The sequence below is a fragment of the Oryx dammah genome, unplaced genomic scaffold (genome assembly GCF_014754425.2).
Source record: "Oryx dammah isolate SB20612 unplaced genomic scaffold, SCBI_Odam_1.1 HiC_scaffold_11210, whole genome shotgun sequence".
Taxonomy (NCBI): Eukaryota; Metazoa; Chordata; class Mammalia; order Artiodactyla; family Bovidae; genus Oryx; species Oryx dammah.
In genome coordinates this window covers 1,008,648-1,029,800 of record NW_024080603.1, presented here as the reverse complement: position 1 = coordinate 1,029,800, position 21,153 = coordinate 1,008,648, and the positions used below count along the sequence as shown (strand labels likewise).

Here is a 21,153-nt window from a genome sequence, read left to right as displayed (position 1 = left end):
ACTTATTTTACCTTTTTAAAGCAAGTAAAAAGTAAGACATTAGCAATATAATGCAGGTGCTGTGCTCCATCCGCAGTCTCACACTCAGCCTCATGCTCTGTGAGGTATTCTGCACACAAACTCGTAAACATGTGCTGAGTCGCTTTAGTCCTGTCTGACTCTATGTGACCTCATGGATGGCAGCCTGCCAGGCTCCTCTGTCCGTGAGAGTCTCCAGGCAGGAATGCTGGAATGGGTTACCACGCCCTCCTCCAGGGGATCTTCCCAACCCAGGGATCGAATCCCATGGCTCTTACATCTCCGGCATCTTCTTTACCACTAGCGCCACTGGAAAGCCCTACTTGTAAATATAAATGTTTATATAATTCTGTGGACTGTGGGCTCTCAATACAGAAAAGCCTCTGGCGGGAGCAGTGACTAATAGGAGAAAGCAGAAGTCACCGTGTTTACGTGTGATGGACATTAACAATCCGTGACTACCGCTGCGTGACTGTGGGCAGTTTGTTCAACCTTAATTCAGTTTCCTCGTCTGTAAAATGGGAATAACAGTTATTGCATGTTTTTTACATTCGGGGGATTAATCTAGACTGGGCTCCTGAATCATTTACACGTGGTACTTTAAGTAGCTGTTACAACTGTTTTCTCCCTCCCACTTCACAGACGGGGAAAGGCGCCTAGAAGGGGTGAGAGGTTTATGAGGGGTCGCAGGTAGTTAACAGCAGAGCGGAAACTTAAACACAGATCCCTGAAGACTCAGGCAGGCCCGGGCCCCTGCCTGCTCCCCATCGTGTTGGCGGGGGCCCGCAGACGTCCATCCTGCCAGTGCAGACTAGAAAGTCACCCCTCCTCCCACAGCGCAGACGACACTGGGAGGCCTCTACCAAGTACCCAAGATAACTGCAGCGAGCCCGGGCCTTGGCTGTTTGCCCTTTAGGAAGGGCGGGGGATGTGGGGTGGACAACGCTGGTTCCGCAGGAGTAATTCAAGGGTAAAGGCGGTTTTCGGCCTTGCGCAGGCCGCGGCGATCCCACGACGAGAGTGTTCCTTCCAACCTTTCGAAGATTACAGCACAGTTTCTACGCGGCGGGCGCACCTCGGGCGGCGGGCCCGGGCGGGGCCCGGGACTCCAGGTCTCGGAACCGCGGGGCGGAGCAGTGCGTTCCGGCCCCGGGGCGTGGCCCCGCGCAGGTGCGGCGAGAGGCTCGAGTTTCACTGAAACTTACCGGGTTCTCGGGAGGCGTGCGCGCAGGCTCCAATCAGGGGCAGGCGGGAGGGTGGCTTCCTACCCGAGCCGACGGGCGAGGGGGACTCAGTTTCGGGGCTGTGGTGGCGGCGGCGGGCTCCCCGTCCGCCCGGCGTCGGCGCTGCTGGAAGGATGCGAAGCCCGAGCGCGGCGTGGCTGCTCGGGGGCGTCCTCCTGCTGGCGGCCTCTGCCTCCTGCAACCGCACCGTCCCAGGTGAGAGGCTCGGCTGGGAGGGGTCGTGCTGCTCGGGAGCGGGGGTCTCGGGCGCCGTGGGCTGGAGGCGGACGCCGGGTGGATGCGGGAAGGGTGAGCCGCGGCTCCGCTCCCGGCTTCGGAGCGGGGAGTCTCCGGGGCCCCAGCTGGGACCACCAGCAGGGGCTGAAGCCTGCGGAGGCGAGCGGAAGAGGCCGGGGTGCTCGCGTCTACGGAAGACCCGGGAGGCTGAGTCCCTCGCCGCCCCCCCTCCCCCCCAGCCCCAGGTTTCTTCGCAAACACTAGTCATTAAGGAGCTTTCGCACACTTTTCAGACTCTTTCCTGCCTAGTCCTGCGCGACCCGCCGAGTTAGCGAGTTGATGGCCTCAAAGAGCGGGATGGAGCCTGGGAACTTTCTGAGTCGCTTTCTGAGCCTCCTGCAACTTTTGGAGGCCCCTCTTTGGGGTCGGCCCTCGGCATTCAACCCGCCTCCGCCTCCCCGGGGCCGGCAGCTCCTCTGGGACGGTTCGTGGCGGGAGTGGGGAAGCCAGGGCCGGCCCCTGTTGGTTCTTCGGGTGCCAGGCGCTCGCTCCGGGTTGTAGGGCAGTCGAACAGGTGAACGAATGGAACTTCTTGAACCCTGCTTCACATTCGAGCAGGTGACCTCTGGGGCTCGGGTTTCCCGGCCCTTCGGTGCCACACTGGCCGCCACCAGGTCCGAAGGCCCGAGGCTGCCCGCCCCGGGCACGGAAGTACCCAGCTTGTGCCCGCAGCCGGTGCCCGGGGTGTGCTCGGACTTGTCAGGCGGGAGGGGGAATCTCCCGGGACAAGCTGCTCTCCCAGGGCGTGGGCGCTGTTAGGCCGGGTATTGCCTTCAGTTCAGTTCAGTCGCTCAGTCGTGTCTGACTCTGCGACCCCATGGACTGCAGCACGCCAGGCTTCCCTGTCCACCAACTCCCGGAGCCTACTCAAACTCATACTGTGATGCTAACGGATGGGGAACCTTAAAAAGGAAGTTTCTGTTTCCCTGCGAAATTTGTAGACCTGTTGTTAAGACAGGTTCTCACTTTTATCCTCTTCATGAAGACATTGTAAAAGAACAAATCATTGTGAATTTGAATCAGAAGAATGTGATTTTTTTCCTTCTGCAGTTACAGAAAAGGGTATTATGGTGGATACTTGAAAAACTGCACCCCTGGTACACATTTTGTCAGCGTTAGAATAAAGATATTTATTTCCTGGAAGTACTGAAACTGTGATGAATACATGTCCCATTACCGTTCTGTTTTTAAACTTACAAACTTAAAAGTTAGGAGCAAGGCTTAGTATGTGCAGACATCTGTAAAATGTGAGGATGTGGATTCCTCTATATTATGATCTAGACAATTCCAGTAGGAAGCTTGCCTGAGTGTTTGGCTTGCTCTTGTTTACAAAGTGAGGGGCAGGAGCTGGGAGGATTTCTGAAGTGTAAGGTAGACTTCATTTAACAACACGACAAAGATCAAGTTACTTGTTAAACAGAACTATTCAATATTGCACTTTTTTCCCCTTCACATACTTTTATGCCTTTGCAGGGTAACTTTGCTAAAGGGTCAGTTCAGTAACAGTGAGACTTTAGGTAGATGGAGCTTTCTTCACAACTTGAAACTTAGTTGATTTTAATTAAGAAACATGGCATCACCAGTGTTTCTGAGCTTCAGCACCTGTCTTTGCTCACCCCCTTCAGTCTGGCCCTCATGTATCCCCCTCAGTTTGCAGCAAGACGCATCCTAGACTTTTCTTCCCAAAGGTTTTTCCCCAAAACACGGCCTTATGGAAGGGAATTCAGCCTAGAGAGTAACCTTATCATTTCACAGATGGGGGCTGCTGAATTGAGGGGGAGAGACAAGGAAAACTGTCCATCATACCCCTGCTTTCTTTCCTATCACGTGTGTGTGTGTCTGTGTGTGTCTGTGTGTGTTAGTGGCTCGGCTCTGTGACCCCAGGGACTGTAGCCCTATCACAAGTGTGTGTGTGTGTGTGTGTCTGTGTGTGTGTTAGTGGCTCGGCTCTGTGACCCCAGGGACTGTAGCCCGCCAGGCTCCTCTGTCCATGGAATTCTCCAGGCAAGAATACTGGAGAGGGTAGCCGTTCCCTTTTCCGGAGGATCTTTCTGGCCCAGGGATAGAACCCCGGTCTCCTGCATTGCAGGTGGATTCTTTACCATCTGAGTGATGGATAGTGACTTCTGTAAACAGTTTTCTCTCTCCCCCAACTGGATCACATACTCCAGGAGGCCAGGGACCCCTAACTGCACCTCCATCACCACGGTCCAACACATCTCTTTCCCTAAAGGACCTCAGTAAATAGTGAATGAAAAATGAAGTAAAGGGACTAGCCCAGAGTTAGCTGGCAGCTGATGGCAGTTTGGCATTTAAGTTGGCTTTTTTCAGGTACTTACTTCTTTCCACCGTGTCACAAGTCTGAGAAGTCCCTTGTAAAGCAGTCATTCCATTTTTCTTTCGGACACTGAAACTTGTGTTCCCTTTGTAATTGGTCATTAATGATACAAGCTGTATGTGATTACTGTAAAGGAAAAATAAGTCCAAAAAGGAGGTGGCATTAATTAAATCACTCTCATTACCCAAAGCATTGCTAACATTTTAGTTTCTAGCCTTTCTCATGCTTTCATACACAAAATATGTATTCATAAATAGAGAAAAAATTTTTGTACAACTATGTGTTTATATAAACATCAGTCGGTTGTCATTGCTCAGTTGCTAGGCTAGGTCCAACTCTTTGCAACTCCTCTGTCCTCTAATATCTCTTGGAGTTTGCCCAAATTCATGTCCACTGAGTTGGTGATGCTATCTAACCATCTCATCCTCTGCTGCCCCCTTCTCCTTTTGCCTTCAGTCTTTCCCAGCATCAGGGTCTTTTCCAATGAGTAAAAGTAAACATTAGTAATGAGTAAACATCAATGACCAAACATCAGTAGCATGTTAGTAAATAGAAAACATTTTTAATGAATCTAAAATGTTACCAATGGATGTATAATAATTTTTAACTGGCCCTCTGTTGATAGACTCATGGGCTATTTTCCATGTTTTGTAATAAGAGAGGACACTGCAATGAATGTGAAGATGGGACCTTAAATTTGTATTTGGTCACCTGCCTGACCTTGTAGTTACTAATTAATTTTGATAGGTGATGTTTTAGTGAAGTGCGTGTTTGACTTTCTTACGGTTTTATTAGCTGGGCAAATGTTGAGAGGAAAATACTTCATCCTGAAAGAATACAAGAAATTTGACTAAAGTGTCCCTAGAGAGGGTACCAAGTAATGGAAACTTTTCTCTTTTGATCTGTGCTCCCAAAGTTCAGAGCAAAAGAATATTTGGGTGTGAGGAGGATAATAGGGGAAAGAGCACAAGAGGAGAGTTTAAACAAATAAAGTAGCTGCTCTATACCTGCTTATGTTGGGACGGTGGGCCACAGAAGGAAGCTTAATATAGCAAAGAGCAGGTAATGGTTTTAAAGTTAAAAGTGCAAATCAAAAAGGTTAAAAGTGAAACATCCCCGTTCTCTCCCTTCACTCACAACAGACTTCTTTATGCAGAAATACATGTGTTGTGTAACAGTAGAAGGCTCATACTGTACATGCTGTCCTACCGTTTTTTTAACCTATACGATCTAGTCACAGTCAATATAGGAAAATCTGCCCATACTTTTGTAGGGGGCATATTATTTATTGTATAAATGCCATAAATTACTGAACTCGCCTTTTTTTGTTTTTCGATGGACATTGAAACTATCATTTTTGTTTTACCATGGTAAATAATAGTCTACTAAATAGTCTTGTACATACTCTATTTTTGTGTACTTTAGCTAGTATACATGCAGAACAAATTCCTAGCAGTAAATCAGTGGGCCATAGGGCAAGCACACTTAAAATTTTTGATATTTTGCCAAATTGCCCTTTGAATAGATTACACCAGTTTACACGCCTCTGAAAAAGCAATCCAAATGACATAGAAGGGTATAAAGGTAAAAAAAGTAAAGTTCTCCCCTCCCCACCCATTTTACTCTAGAGATAGCCAGAGTTTATGGTGTAGTGGGTGTTTTCCTAGACTTCAGATTTGTTGACAAATTATTATTTTGTTATATAGACGGAAGCATATTATTCCACCAGTTGCTTTTTCAGTTGACACTGTATTGTGACTGTCATTGTATTTCAGTGTTTATTAAGTAGTTCATCTTCACCCTGTAAAATAGAAATGATGTTGTTTGGTTTACGGATGGGTTAGAAGCTGGGACGGCATCCGTTCTAGACAAGTTCTGTGAGTTGAGGACACTGTGTGAGGTAGAGGCCTGTGCCCTGTGTTGGAAGGGCTTCAGGGCACCTTGAGCAGCAGCTCGACATTTACCAGTGTTAGTACTGAGTAGTTCTAGCACTGCTCGGTTATACCAAGTGGCATGCTGGTTGTGTGCTCTGCCACTGGGTCGATGGACACAGCTAATGTGAATGGTATTTTAGAGTGCAGTCATTCAGGGTTCTATGTGCAAATATTCTCAGGAAATCTTTCTTCCTCACTCTTTGAATCCTTCCCTACCTTTTTGTAGTATTTCTGGCTCCTTCCCCCTGCCCCTCTTTATTTTAGTATCCTTACATAAAATAGTTTTTTATCTCTTTGCATGAACTTTTGTGACCTGGTGTATGTTTGTTTTTATGGAAAATTCTAAACACATGAAGATAGAATGTTGCAGTGAGTTCCTGGTACCGCTCAGTCAGCTTTAGTAATGACACCTCAGCCTACTTCCTGCCTTCCATCAGGTGTCATTCTTTAACAGGTTTATTAAGATGTAACCTGCAAACCATACAGTTCACCTGTTCAAAGTCTACAATTCAGTGCCTTTTAGACCATTCACAGATAATCTATCCATCACCACAATCAACTTTAGAGTATTTTTTTACCCTATAAGAACACTCCACCCTATTCCTTAGCCATCATCCCCCAGTTTGCCCCATTCCCCAGCTCCTGGCAACCACTCATCTGTTTTTGGTCTGTGGATTTGCCTCTTCAGAACATTTATTATAAACGGACTCCTACAATACATACTCCTGAGGCTTCCTTCAAAAGCACAACTTTTTCAAGCTTCGCCTGTGTTGTAGCACGTATCAGTACTCTGTTTCCTTTCATTGCTGAGTCATGCTCCATTGTAGGCATAGACCACGTTTTGTTTATCCATTCATCAGCTGATGGACATCTGGGTTATTTCTCCTTTGGGGCTCTAATGAGCAATGCTGTTCTGAACGTTCCTGTACAGGTTTCCGTGCTTTCCTGTGTCCTGGGTATATCCTTAGGAGTAGGAATTGCTGGGTTGTACAGCAATTCTATGGTGAACCCCTCGAGGAACTGCCAGATGGTTTTGCACAGTGACTGTACCACTTTACCTTCCCACCAGCTGTGTCTTAGGTAGAGGAAAAAATGATGACAACACATACAAGTTATCAGATAAGCTTGTGAGTAGGTTGAACATCCTCCCTGGTACAAACGTGCCATGGTGAAGGGCTGCTCTTCCCAGAAATAAAGTCAGGGCCTTCTATGTCCTTACATTGCCCCTCACTTTGTTCCGCAGGTCGATGGACACTTGGTTGGGGCAGGATGTAGGCTGGCCATGCCATTCATTCGTAATTTCGGAAGTTTAATTCATAATATGGGGATGAAAGTGGAAGTTGTTAAAGCTTAGCGTATTACTTGCTTAAATGTCAGAATACGAATTTGTCTGAACAGAAATCGTGCACCCAGCTGCCCGGTAACCTTGAGGTCAGAAGGTTGCTGCCCGCTCTTCTCCTTGGGCAGGTCTCCAGAAAGCCCTCAGGGAAGTGGGAGACCCCTGCCCTGGCTGAGGCTGTCCTTGTGTCTAGAGAGACAGTGTGTCTGAGCTCCTGGGACCCTCACTGTGTTGGACTTTGGGCTAAGGAGTGATGGGCCAGGCTGAGTTGTCTTGCAGCACAAATGAGATAGATGGCCATTATGAGAACAGTTTGGAAACTAATGAGTGTGGACAGTTTGTAGAACTAAATGATATACTGTCAGTTTTTCCCAGGATTCACAGAAGTCATTGTTATGTTGTACACATACTTCAGAACCCTCCCATTAAAAAGAAATACCCATTGTAAAAATACACACACGCACACACACACACACACACACACACACACACACAGCAGGGGGACTTCCCTAGTGGTCCAAAAGTTCAGACTTCATCTTTCAAAGCAGGTGGTGCAGGCTCGATTCCTGGTCAGGTAGCGAAGATCCCACGTGCCACATGGCCAAAAACCCGAAACATAAAATAGAAGCAATATTGTAACAAATTCAGTAAAGACTTAAAAAATAGAAAATTAGGATTTAAAAAAAATAACAACAAAAATAACACAGCAGACACATAAATCCAGACCATAGAAATCCTAGTAATCCCGCCACCCATCAGAAGCCCCTGGAAGCATTCTGGGTGCCCCTCCTCCTGTCTTCTTTCTCTTCCTTCACACAGTGCGGGAAACTTTCTCCATCTACACTGCCCTGGAGAAAGGCAGGCTCGCCTAACGCTGTCCTCTCCGGCTTCTGCTGTGCTGTCTCAGTCCATGTCACTGCTTCTTTCTCTCCTCAGCTGCTGTCCTCCTATTCTCCTCTGCCTGAGCTTTCAGGTGGTAGCTGGAGTGCTGGGCACCATCTTGCCCGTGCCCTTCCCACCAGCCGTTCTTTCTCTGAAGCGCTTGTATTTGGACAAACCAGCATCTCTGCGGAAACACGGATTTCTGTAATGACCCTTGTCCGCCTTGCCTTTCTTGTGCAGGAGACAAGAGACTGTCTAAAGGAAGAAGCCTCATTGGTAGCGTGGATAAGTCACCTGTGGTCACTGGCAGAGGCGTGACAGTGAAACCAGGCTTTTCCGTGGATGAGTTTTCTACCTCCGTCCTCACTGGAAAGCTGACCACTGTCTTTCTTCCTGTTGTCTACACGATTGTATTCGTGGTTGGTTTGCCAAGCAATGGCATGGCCCTGTGGGTCTTTCTTTTCCGAACAAAGAAGAAGCACCCCGCTGTGATTTACATGGCCAACCTGGCCTTGGCCGACCTCCTCTCGGTTACCTGGTTCCCTTTGAAGATCGCCTATCACATCCATGGCAACAACTGGATTTACGGGGAGTCTCTTTGCAAGGTGCTCATTGGCTTTTTCTTTGGCAACATGTACTGCTCCATCCTCTTCATGACCTGCCTCAGCGTGCAGAGGTACTGGGTCATCGTGAACCCCATGGTGCACCCCAAGAAGCAGGCAAACATTGCCTTCGGCGTTTCCCTGGGAATATGGCTGCTCATTCTGCTGCTTACCATCCCCTTGTACGTCGTGAAGCAGACCTCCTACATCCCGGCCCTTAACATCACGACCTGTCACGACGTTTTGCCGGAGGAGGTGCTGGTGGGAGACATGTTCAACTACTTCCTGTCTCTGGCCATTGGAGTCTTTCTGTTTCCAGCCTTCCTCACGGCCTCGGCCTACGTGCTCATGATCCGGACCCTCCAGTCTTCTGCCATGGATGAGAGCTCAGGAAAGAAGAGGCGGAGGGCCATCAAGCTCATTGTCACCGTCCTGGCCATGTACCTGATCTGCTTCACTCCCAGTAACCTTCTGCTCGTGGTGCACTACTTCCTGATTAAGACCTGGGGCCAGAGTCACGTCTACGCCCTGTACATCGTGGCCCTCTGCCTCTCCACCCTCAACAGCTGCATCGACCCCTTTGTCTATTACTTCATTTCACAGGACTTCCGGGATCACGCCAAGAACGCTCTTCTCTGCCGGAGCGTCCGTACTGTAAAGCGGATGCAGGTATCCCTCTCGTCAAAGAAATTCTCGGGGAAATCCAGCTCTTACTCTTCAAGTTCAACCAGTGTCAAAGGCTCCTACTGAGTGGTCCGGTTCCTCAATGCAAGTTCTGCTGGAGGCTTTGGGGCCTGCTTACCATTCCGGAGATGCTTCTGTTGTTTCCTAACCAAGTAGGTTTCACCACATACCAAGTATATGCAGCACCTCTCAGGGTTGCTGGAAGCTTCCCTGTTTGCATGAGGAAAGTCCCCCAAATTCACGTGGAATGTCAGTTTCAGAATTCCTCTACTCAGGGGCTCCCAGAAATGGAACTGATCGAATCAGACTTTTCAGACAGTGCAGAAAAGACGGAAACCCCATGATGTGCAAAGACTAGTCTTGGCGTGAAGGCTTAAGTTTTTAGCTGCAACTACGTCTCTTTTACATCTGGGGTCGGTCCAGCTGCATTAGGGCTTCAGGGCCCTCAGAGAAGATCAGTACAGTTGACTGGCTATACAGATGAGAAAACTAAAGAGGTCAGGGAGCTGCCCCAAGTCAGGTTTCCAGCCAATGGCAACAAGTTTGAATGGTGGGGTTCTTGCACCACTTCGTCAAAATCATTGTGCATCTTGTTTGAAAATGTAGATTTATCGTACTCAGGAATCAGAGCTCAGAGTTTGGGGCAGGGCCCAGGAACCTGCATTTTAACAAGTCTTTCTTACACTCCAGTGTTTGGGAACCTTTGGTCTGGGTACTGCTTCCACTTGACAAGGAGCCATGGCAATTTTTGAAAAATGAAGCAAAACAGAACGTTTTGTGTCTCTTTCCCATCCAGCTCAGAACAAAGTCTGTTCATTGACTTATTGGGACTTTCAGTCATTTCTTTATTAATGCTTTGAGCTTTTGTATGTATCATCACGTCTAGGAAAATACGACGAGCATTTTAAATGTGGAAAAGCTAATTTTGTGTCTTTACTGACTTGAGTGAAATCTTCAGGTTGTCTGAATAGTAGATTTTTTTCACAACTAAGAATAGTGTTTACCACTTAGTATTTTTAAAAATTATTGTTGGACTATTTATTGCCAGTTTTGTTGACTTTTTATCAAATATGAAATGATAAAGCCGTCTCTTGAGTTTGAACCACATCTGTCTGGAAAAGAACACTAAAATAGAGATGATTTGCAGTGTATTTAAAGAGGTACTTGACTCCAAGCTGACTTTATGCAACTGTTGTATTTGTGACCTTTTAAAATAATTATTTTACTGTATGATTGGTTTATAAATAACACACGGCTTTTATTTTTTATGACTTGTCTCTGAATTGTGTGGTTTTTGCTTTCATTTTTGTTTTTGAGGAAGGGAGAGTAGGGAAACAAAGGCATCACTCTTCTAAGAAAAAAGAAAGTGATTCTCACATCTTATTTTTTATGTAAAGAGGGTCATATTGTACACATTGCCCTGTAATAATTATTTTTCTTTTAACTACATTTTAGAATTCACATGTCTGCATCTATGGATTGACCTACATTTTTAAAGGATACAAGCTACTTAATATTTGGGGTATATTGTGAGGTTTTAGTCATCTGGTCATTTCCATACCTATGGCTCCTGGAGTTGTTTCTGTCTCCCTCTCTTTTTTTCTCTGTTAAAACAGTGCCACACTAAACATCTGTATGTAGACATCTTCGTGAGTATTTCTGTAGGATGAGGGCTTCCCTTGTGGGTCAGCAGATAATCTGCCTGCAATGTGGGAGACTTGGGTTTGATCCCTGGGTTGGGAAGATCCCCTGGAGAAGGGAACAGCTACCCACTCCAGTATTCTGGCCTGGAGAATTACATGGACTGTATAGTCCATGGGGTCGCAAAGAGTCAGACACGACTGACTGACTTTCACTTTCATTGTAGGATGAGTTCCAGGAAGTACAATGGCCAGGTCAAAAGTTGGGTGCTCATTTTAAATTTTGGTAACACTTGCCAAACGGCCTTCAGTAATGTATACTTCTACCAAAAAGTGTGTTTGCACTTATTTCCTGAAATGCTCATCCATCAGTCTTCTGAAATGTTTGGCAAACAACTGTTGCATTAGTTTGTGTTGAAGCAGCACAGCCTCCCGCCAGGCAAGGCTGAATTCTCACTCCATCATTTCTTTGTTTTGGGTTCCTGAGGAAGATGCTTCTCTGTGCCTCAGTTTCTTGTTTGTAAAATGCGGCTTAGGATGAAATGTTTGGCACGTACTCATAAGTTTAATGTGGCATTATTACTGTTCGTCTCTGATGACTGGTGTGGTCTCATTTCTGGCCTGCTGCTTTTCGCTTCTTGGCCAGATACACCCTGCCTTCCTCGCCGGCTCAGCTTTCAGGCTCCTAGCAGGCTTCCTCGTGGTGGGCTTGCTTCCATTTTACAGGTGGGAAAGCAAAAGATGTTCTACCCAGGGTAAAAGCGAGCAGAAACAAGGGGCTCACAGGCTGATCCAGTGGAAAGCATTTTTTTTGGTCTTTGCTGTTTCTTTATTAGTCATTTTTATAATACATGCTGATAGTAAAAAAAAATCAAACAGTAAAAATATATAAAATGAAAAATGTACTTCTTTGCCACTCATGTCCATTCTTGTCTCACAAAGGGAACTAATTTTTATAATTGTTTATAGAAAAAAATATATTTTGTATGTAATACTCTTAAAATAAAATGAATGTGTTTGTGTATGTAAATACATATATGTACATGTATATGGCAACTTCTAAATCAATTCACATGGATTTTCCTCATTTTTTTCAGTGACTAGTATTCTGTACCTGAGTGATCATAATTTAATCCCTACCCTATGGAAGAAGTGTTTTTCTTGGTTCATTTTCACCAAATCTGTGAATTTATGTGAAGAAGTGTACAAGAAATAATGTGGGAAATAGAATCCTAAGAGTGTCTGTTTGCTGAATCAAATGCTCCTCTAATCGTGTTTGTTTCCCTTTCCTTTGAGGAGCAGCTCACAAAGGCCCTGCCCTGCCTGAATTGGGCCCCTGCCAGCGGGGAGGGGCAGGCGGGCGGAGGAACTCTGGCCCTGGGCTCCGGAGTGCCCTGGGTGTGCCTGTCTTCCCTCTGTGTTCCCTATCTTGCTGGGCTCTGATTCTGCTAAACTATCTGACAATTTGAATGTTGCCCTCTACTGGCTCTAGTGACTAAAGGAGGGCTCTCAGTTTGAAAGCGAATATGCATTTGTGTCCCCTTGTGCAGGACACATGCTCAACTGAAGTTGTTTGGGCATTTCTCTGTGTGTCATTTCAGTTGTTTGCAGCCTTCAGTTGTTTGAGTTTCAGAGGTAATTAATTTCCCTGTTAGCAAGATTTCATCAGTCCTGGGGCTATAATCTTATCACTATGCATAGTTTAGTGATTGCAACTTTGTTCCTGTAACTTTTCCCTTCTGGAGATGCTCAAGAGGACTGGAATTTATCACCAAATCAAAGGTACAGTTTGCTACACTGTTCCCTGGTCTCATCAATTAAAACTGTGGGTCTGGGCTGCAGAGTTTGGTTGTCATCTTAAAAAGCAAAGTTTCTGATTTTACACTAGTCAAAGGCATGTGTTTAGTCCACCCCCACCGCTAATTCTGAAGAGGGAAAACCAAACTCAGGGCTAGGTCCTCCATTTTACCCAAGCCTTGGAAAGTCACTGAGATGGTGGTTCTGTTTAAATGTAAATCACTGGAGTCCCTCTGGTCACACTCTGGAAAATGTCTTTATTGAGGGAGAGCGTGACGAATTCTGTGGTTTGAGTGTGAGCCGCCTTTGCCTTTACCTGTTAGTCACCCTGTGGAATATTCCCAGAGTTCGTCTTTACTGATGTGAAACTAGGCGTGACCAGCTGTGGCTCACCACCTACAGAAACCGCAGCCCTAGCCTGTGGGCTCCTCGAACTCTAGTTAAGTCATCAGCACACCGAAAGTGTGAGTGGCTCATACATTCACCTCGAAGTTATTTTCATCTTTTTCTTTATTTGTTTTTAATTAGAGGATTATTACTTTATTGTGACGGCTTTTGCCATACATCAGCATGAATCAGCCACAGGTATCCTTAGGTATCCTAAGGTGGTATCCTTAGGTGGTATCCTTAGGTATCCCAAGGTGGTATCCTTAGCTATCCTAAGGTGGTATCCTCCCTCCTCCCTCCCCTTCCTGCCCTTCTAGGTTGTCACAGAGCACCAGCTTTGCATCCCACAGTTACTGTAACATTGTTACCTTATTAAATGCAACTAATTAAATCAGGATCCCAATTTTAGCAGCATTCTGATTGTAGGATTAATGTTCTCCGTGAAATTAATCTTAAAAAAAAAAACAAAAAAACACCCTCCAGTGTTTGGGTTACTGGATAAAGAAGAGACTGTTCTAAAGCCAGGTCCTGAGAGTGGGAGGAAGTCAAGGAAAACAGAAGGTAAGAAGCCTTAGGAAGGGCCATTACTGTGGCTTCTCTCTCAATATTGTGCTAATAGCCTTTAAAAAAAATAAAAATTATGAGTAATAAGTGGTTGTTGTAAATAAATCTGAGAATATCGGAGCATATACTGAAAAGTGGACATAGTCCCTCCCTACCCACCTATCCCTTTGTGCCTCCTTTGAGGTATTTTCTGTGCATGAATAAATGTAAGTGCCCATATGCTTTTTTAAAAAAACAGTAAAAGAGTTATACTACCTATGTCTGTTATGCATAATCAATTTCCTCAAAACTTAGTGGTTTAAAATAACAGTCAACATTTACTGACTTGCACAGTTTCTGTGAGTCATGAACTGGGGAGCCGTTGAGGCAAGTGGTTCTGGCACGGGGGTCTCAGGAGGTTGCAGTCCTCTGAAGGCTTGATGAACTGGAGGATCCACTTCCCGTGTGGCTTCCTCACAGGGCTGGCGTGTTGGTGCTGGCTGTTGGCGGGAATCCTTGGTTCCTCTGTGCAAGGGCTTGTCCACAGTCCTGCTCAAGTGACCTCAACGTGAAGGTTGCCTTTCCCCAAAGTGAGTGATCCAGGAGAAAATGGAGGAGCTGCCCTGCCCTTTCCAGCCTGGCCTCAGATGTCATCCACCGTCGTCTCCACCTTACTCTACGGGTCATGTATGTAGATAGCTTCTGTTCACTTTGGGAGGAGGCTACATAAAAGCGGAAATACTAGGACTCAAGAATCACGGGGGGCCGTATTGGAGGCTGGGTACCACACTGTTTGTACAAACACATCTCGGAATTGTTTCCTTACCAGCATTTATAGATTGACCTCATTCATTATTATAAATGGCTGTACCCACTGTATGGATATACTTAAAGGAATCCTCTAGCTTTGAAGTCATTCCCAATTTTTTTTTTTTTTTTTGCTATACTTGTATTGCTATTCAAGCAATCTTTGGGTGAATATCTTTCTGTATCTTTACATACTTGTTCACTCAGTATTCTCCCACCAGGTACTATGTGCCAAGTCATGCTCAAGACACTGAGGAAGATTGTGGAGGACAAAATAGACAAGATCCCTGTTGTCACTGCTAATGGAGCAGAGACCAGAAATAAGGAAAACATCTAATAGTAGTAAATTCTAAGAGAGGGTAAATGCTAGGAGTCTTTCGTACTATGGTGTCAGGGTAGGTTTCTAAGAAGGTGAAATTTAAGTTGCAATATATAAGGACAAGAAAGCCAGCTCTGGGAGGATCCTAAGCAAGGGCTTCATGGGAGTGGGTGAGGGGGAAAAAGTATGAGCGAATACATGGGGGAGAGAGGCAGGTGCTGGGTAGCTGAAGGGGCTTACTTGTAAGGGAATAAGAAGCTTGACTACTGGTAGTCACTGGCTGCTACAGGCTATAGATTATAGAAGGGCAAGAGGGAAGCAAGAACAATTAGGGAATTCCAGCAATGCAGGCAAGAGATGATGCTGTCTTGAACTGGGATGATAGAGATGGAGAGAAGGGAACTAATTTGGGCTGTTTTGAAGGTGAAGTCAACAGACGTAAGGAAAAGAGAAATCTAGGAATCGAAGATAATACCTAGATTTTATTTTTTTCAGTGGATGATAGTGAAATAATTAGGAGTGAAAGTTTGGAGGTTGAAAGTCAAGAGTTCTGTCTTGGCCATGACATCTTGAGTTTGCGATGCCTGTCAGACATCCATGGAGAACGGTTGAGTAGGACATTTGGATATCTGAGTCTGGAATTTTTTTAGAGTGATTAGGGCCAGAGATCCAGACTTCAGTCATTGGCCACGTCACTAACACTTTTAAAGTAAAGGACTTGGATATTCTAGGCAAGAGAAGAGATGAAGAGAAGGGCACCTGGGACAAAGGCCTTTGGCACTTAAAACTTTCTGAGCAGAAAAGGAACCAGTGAAAGAGACTTAGAAGGACTGGCTACTGAGGCAGAAAGGAAGTCCAGAGAATCTGTTCTGGGCACATGCCAAGGGCGTAAAGGAGAGGGGTCAATCATAGGAAATATTACCAGAGGTCAAGAGAGAGAAGAATAGAGAAGTGACTGTTGGATCTTATCAATGGAGAACATTGGTGACCTTGACAAAACCTCTAGTCTTTTCAGAAGGGCAGGTGTTCAAGAGAGAATAAGGAAGTGAATTCAGAGATGATAGACAATCCTGTCCAGCAGGTTTACTTGTGAAAGGGAACAGGGGAATGTAGGGCAAAGAGAGGCGCTGAGAGTGGCTGTTATCTTTAGAATGTGTTAATGGGGGTGATCCAGTAGACAGTAGGGAGATATTGATGGTGGGAGAGAGAGACTATATTTCTAGAAGTAGAGTTTCTGGGTCAAAAGGTATATGTCATGTTGATCATGATTAATTGCCCTCTTGAGATGGTGCACCAGTGTCTATGACCCACACTGTTATAAACACAGTTTTCACAGTCTTCAATATTTACCAGTCTAAACGTCATGCATTGAGTGTATTGATCACGCAGAGCTATGGGCATGTTGGGAGAAATGAAACCGTGTCTTACCTCATTTATTTACTTCGTTCTTGGGGCATATTCTTCTCCTGCCACTCTTTACTCCAGCAGGGCCACTTAAAAGGTGCTGGCCTGGGGGAGACTTGGTCTCGTTTCTCTCTGTATTATCTCTGAAAGGAAACCTCAGTTATTCTTCTGGGTGAGTTGCAGAAATCTTCTGTTTCATTTGGAACCTCCTTTGTTCTAGAAAGTCCTTCATTGTTCTGTAGAGAATAGGAGGGCATGGCTGCAGCCCCTCCAGCTGGTACCTCATAGCTTGGAGTCTGAGCACTGGGCCCCAGCCAGCTCACCTGCAGATGAGAGATTAATTCTGTGTCGTTGTTTTTGGCTCTTTGTCTGAGTGCCTTACTCCAGCTTCACGGCGTAGCCTGGGGTAGATGACTTCAGTTGGTACAAGAGTTTAATTAGAGCTTCTTTGTAGCACCGGCTAGCTAGACTTAATTACCTAATCCTGAAAGAGCAGTTTTAGCCAAGTTTTGCATTCTGAGCTCAGGCACTTGGAGGGGACTGTATCTAGTTCTTATTGGTGACAGACAAAGTTTCCCTCCAACTAAAGACATTTTGTAGATGAGGGATTTTGTTGAAAGTATAGCTGATTCATCAGAATTTATGGTTTAAAAAGAATTGCGGGGCAAGGAGGAAAATGATAATATGTATTCCAATGATATATTTCAATTAATTTAAATGATTTTTTTTCTTTTTTAAAAATTTAATAATTGTGGAGAATTGTGTACCCACCCAGAAGCTGAAAGAATTGTATAAGGAAGCTCCAGGCCCAGGTATCCACTCAGCCCCAACAACCGTCAATCCTTCAATTCTGCCCCATTCACTTCCCTATCCCACTTATTCTGAAGCAAACCTCAGAAATCATATTATCTCAGTTGTAAATGTTTCAGTGACTCTAAAAGAAAGACTACACCAGGTCTTAGTAGCAGCATGCAGGATCTTTATTTGCAGCATGGGGGATCTAGGTCCCTGACCAGGGATCGAACCCAGGTCCCCTACGCTGGGAGCATAGAGTCTTAGCCACTGGACCACCAGGGAAGTCCTGGAAAGGAATTTCAAAGTCATACCTTAAAAATAAATAATTTTTAATATCAACTATCCTGTCAGTGTTCACATTTTTATTCATCTCAAATGTCATATTGGGGTTTTTAGTTAAAAAATAAAGACTCCAAATAAAGCTCACACATTGCGATTGATTCATTTTTTTTAAGCCTCTTATCTTTTTTTGTTTTCTTTTTGCAATTTGTTGAAGAAACAGGTTATTTGTTGGGAGATTTTCCCATAGTCTGGATTTTGCTAACTCTAGTCCCCTGACAATTTATTTTTTAAAAAAGCTAGTTGTAAATTTAAAAAATTAATTTATTTTGCTTTTGGCTGTGCTGGGTCTTCCTTGCTGCACACGGGCTTTCTCTCGTTGCAGCAGTAGGGGCCACTCTCTAGTTGCCACGCGTGGGCTCCTCATTGCAGGCGCTTCTCCTGTGCCGACAGGCTCTAGTGCCAGCAGGCTTGTTGCCTCACTGCATGTGGGATCTTCCCAGACCAGCGATCGAATGAGTGTCCCCTGCATTGGAAGGTGTATTCTTAACCACTGCACTGCCAGGGAAGTCCTTCCACTGGCAATTTAAAAACCCTATGGCAGGAAAGAAAAGGCTCTGTTAACCCAAGAGCTCTGATTATACATCTGTTCATTTTACACTTTATGGGAAGCAGCGGGAATTCGAAAACCCTTATCACTTTGCTCTTATCACTCTCTCTTCTCTGTGTGGCTCTGAATGTGCTCTTTTAAGGACAGGGAGGACACCCAGGCCCTGGCCGCCTCTGGCTGGCTGTGCCTGGGAACTCCCCTCTGACAGCACCATCATTAACTGTGTGGGCATTTCACATCGACCTTCTGCGGCCACGCGCTCATTCCGGCCTCCCCAGAATGTCCAACATTCTTTAAATCCACAGTTTGGAGCCTTTCATCTTCTTTTTTCAGGTGGGCTGGAATAGTTATTTTAGAAAGAGCGGTGTTTTGGTCCTCAGAACCTATCCTGGAGTTTTTTCTTCCAGGATCCTCCTGTGTGTGTTAGACTCCTTCCACCCCTCCATCTGTGCCTCCCTTTGCTTTGAGTGGCGATTCTCCAGGCCAGGAGCGATCTCAGGTCCAGTGCTGATGGCCACGTTGCCCTGGGCTGGCTGCTGTGAGGCAGAGCCTGAACGACTCCTATGTCTGCTTGGGAGTGGTCTTCGGCTGGCGTCTGGAAAGACGCTAGCAAAACTGAGTCAAATCTCCTGAGCAGATCTAGGGAGGCCAAGCCACACCTTGAAGGTCCTTCTGGATCTTTCAGCTTGGACAGGAATACGACACCTGAGTTTCTCCCAGTGAGACGGGAATGAAGCAGGAGGCCAGGGTGGTCCCAAGAGCCCGAAGGGAACCAGCTGTGCCGGACAGGGGGCCTGCCGGAAGCCCAGGTCTCTGAGCCACTGTCCGCTCCTGCCTCTCTCTCCCTCTCTTTTTCTTCCTCCTTGTGATCAAGGTAATGAGGATGCCTTTTACACAGGAAGCCTCATGGCAACCACCCTGTGACCTTTGCTGTCGTCCCCAGCCCCCACCCAGGGACTCTCCACTCAGCCGTCTGGTTTCTAACTCTAGTTAGAAACCAGAATAATCTACTTTTTGTTTTTTTATCCGTTAAAGCTGCCTTCCAGGGGGATGAGGTAAGAAGAACGCTCTTATCTTGATTTCAGGCGGGTGGAGAAGACAAGCTTCCTGCAGAAACCTAATTCTGGAGCCCTGGCTGGGAATCACCTAGGTCTGAGGAAGCCTTTGCGGCTATGGAATCCAGACTCAGGGCAGGGCAGATACGGTGTTTGTTATCAGGGGAGCACGCAGACAGAGCTGCAGTTTATGACTTGGAGCCTGTAAATCTGAGTAAACAGAATGGGCAGGAGAAACAGGTTGAGACAGACCCTGGGACCACCAGCGCCTCCTGGTGGTGAAGAGCAAGTACTCTGGAGCCAAATGAACCGGGTTCTCATTCACCAGCAACGACTTGAGGGCAGCTACTGATTTCTTTGTGCTTCAGCTTAATAACCTATAAACCTGGGCTAATATTTCTGCATACGGTTTTTGAGGATGAAACAAACGAATACATTTGAACCGCCTAGAATGGTGCTTGGCCAGTGTGCGTGCTGATTGCTATTAACCACTGTTGTGAAGTGAAAATAGCTCAGTCGTGTCCGACTCTTTGAGACTGCATGAACTATACAGTCCATGAAATTCTCCAGAGTAGAATACTGGAGAGGGTTGCCTTTCCCTTCTCCAGGGGATCTTCCCAACCCAGGGATCGAACCCAGGTCTCACACATTACATGTGGACTCTTTACCAGCTGAGCTGCAGGAGAAACCCAGCTACTATTAACTACTATTATTTTCTTTTAGTCTAGTTCCTGTGCAGGGACAGAGGAAAGCATGAGGTGATGGGGGAGCACTAGGAGGTCTCTGATATTCTGGGGAGCTTTGGGGTGTCAGGGAGGCTTCCTGGGAGGACCAGTGCCTGAACTGAGTATCTGAGTGTCCCTGGAGCAGTGTGTTTTGTGGGGCAGAGGGGGCTGGTGAGACACTGAGCTGGGACTTACCCAGGAGACGGTGGGGACCCTCCATGAGGTTAAGGGAGGCAGAGGGTCAGGCATGCATCCCAGCAGCTGGCAGAGGCTGAGTTTGAAGAAAAGCAGAGAGGGTGCAGGAGGTGAGTCTAGTCTCTTAGAGTAATTCAGGCCAGAAATGGCCAGGGTCTGAATCACCATGCTAGAGTCCGAGAGGAGGGGATGGGACTTCAGGAGGTAAAGCCTGACCATGATTGAATGAGCGGAGGAGGGATCAAAAATAGTGTAACACTCAGGCTCCTGGTGGAGAAGCCAATGGCACCCCACTCCAGTACTCTTGCCTGAAAAATCCCATGGACAGAGGAGCCTGGTAGGCTGCAGTCTTCACTTTCACTTTTCACTTTCATGCACTGGAGAAGGAAATGGCAACCCGCTCCAGTGTTCTTGCCTGGAGAATCCCAGGGACGGGGGAGCCTGGTGGGCTGCTGTCTATGGGGTCGCACAGAGTCGGATGTGACTGAAGCGACTTAGCAGCAGTTGGATGAGCAGGGGCGTTGCTGCTGGTTGAGATAGCACACAAAGAGGGGCCCCGTCTGGATCCTCCAGAGGAGGAGTGACGGAGTCGGGAAGGAAAGGGGCCAGTTCAGTCTGGTGTGACTCAGGTATTTGATAAGCCAATATGCTGTCTAAGGGGAGACGTCCTGCAGTCAGTACATTTATCTTCTTCTCTGTCCCACATAGGGGGCTTCCCTGGTGGGTCAGTGGTAAAGAATCTGCCCCAGTGGGTTGGTCCCTGGGTCAGAGCAATCCCCTGGAGAAGGAAATGGCAACCCTCTCCAGTATTCTTGCCTGGGAAATCCCATGGAGAGAGGAGCCTGACAGGACAACCATCCCAGGTAGAATTTAAAGTGATATGCAAGGTTACATAAAGTAGAGGAAAATATTAATTGAGTAGAAGCAAAAGAAAGAAAAATAAGAATGGAATGTAAAACTGAGGAAGGTGATACAAAATACGCAGCAGAAAGCAGAAGTCACAAGGCGACTAGAGTTGTCTGACCTGTATTGTTTGCACTTGCCTGTACTTTAATGTTTGTTTATTTTTGGTTGGGCTTTTAGTTTGTTGCTTTTTTGGAGTATAGTCTTAAAATCCAGGAGTCTTCAAAAATTAGGACTTCTGGCTTTGTTTTAAACATATTGGAAGTTCTGGGAGTCCTGAGCCATATTCTACTCTGGCAACAATTATCTGGATCTGAGGAGCAGACATTGTTCTTAAGAGGGCGTGGGTTCTCCAATTTACCACAGTCCCCACCACT

General features: G+C 46.2%; 1 protein-coding gene across 1 annotated transcript; it reads left to right on the top strand.

The window, feature by feature from the left end:
• Positions 1 to 998: 998 nt before the first annotated feature.
• On the top strand, positions 999 to 11,828 carry LOC120860945 (proteinase-activated receptor 2). The gene is made up of 2 exons (XM_040236655.1): positions 999 to 1,457; positions 8,272 to 11,828. The coding sequence occupies exons 1-2, from the start codon at positions 1,376 to 1,378 to the stop codon at positions 9,381 to 9,383; spliced, it is 1,194 nt and encodes a 397-aa protein (XP_040092589.1). The 5' UTR covers positions 999 to 1,375; the 3' UTR covers positions 9,384 to 11,828.
• Positions 11,829 to 21,153: the final 9,325 nt, after the last annotated feature.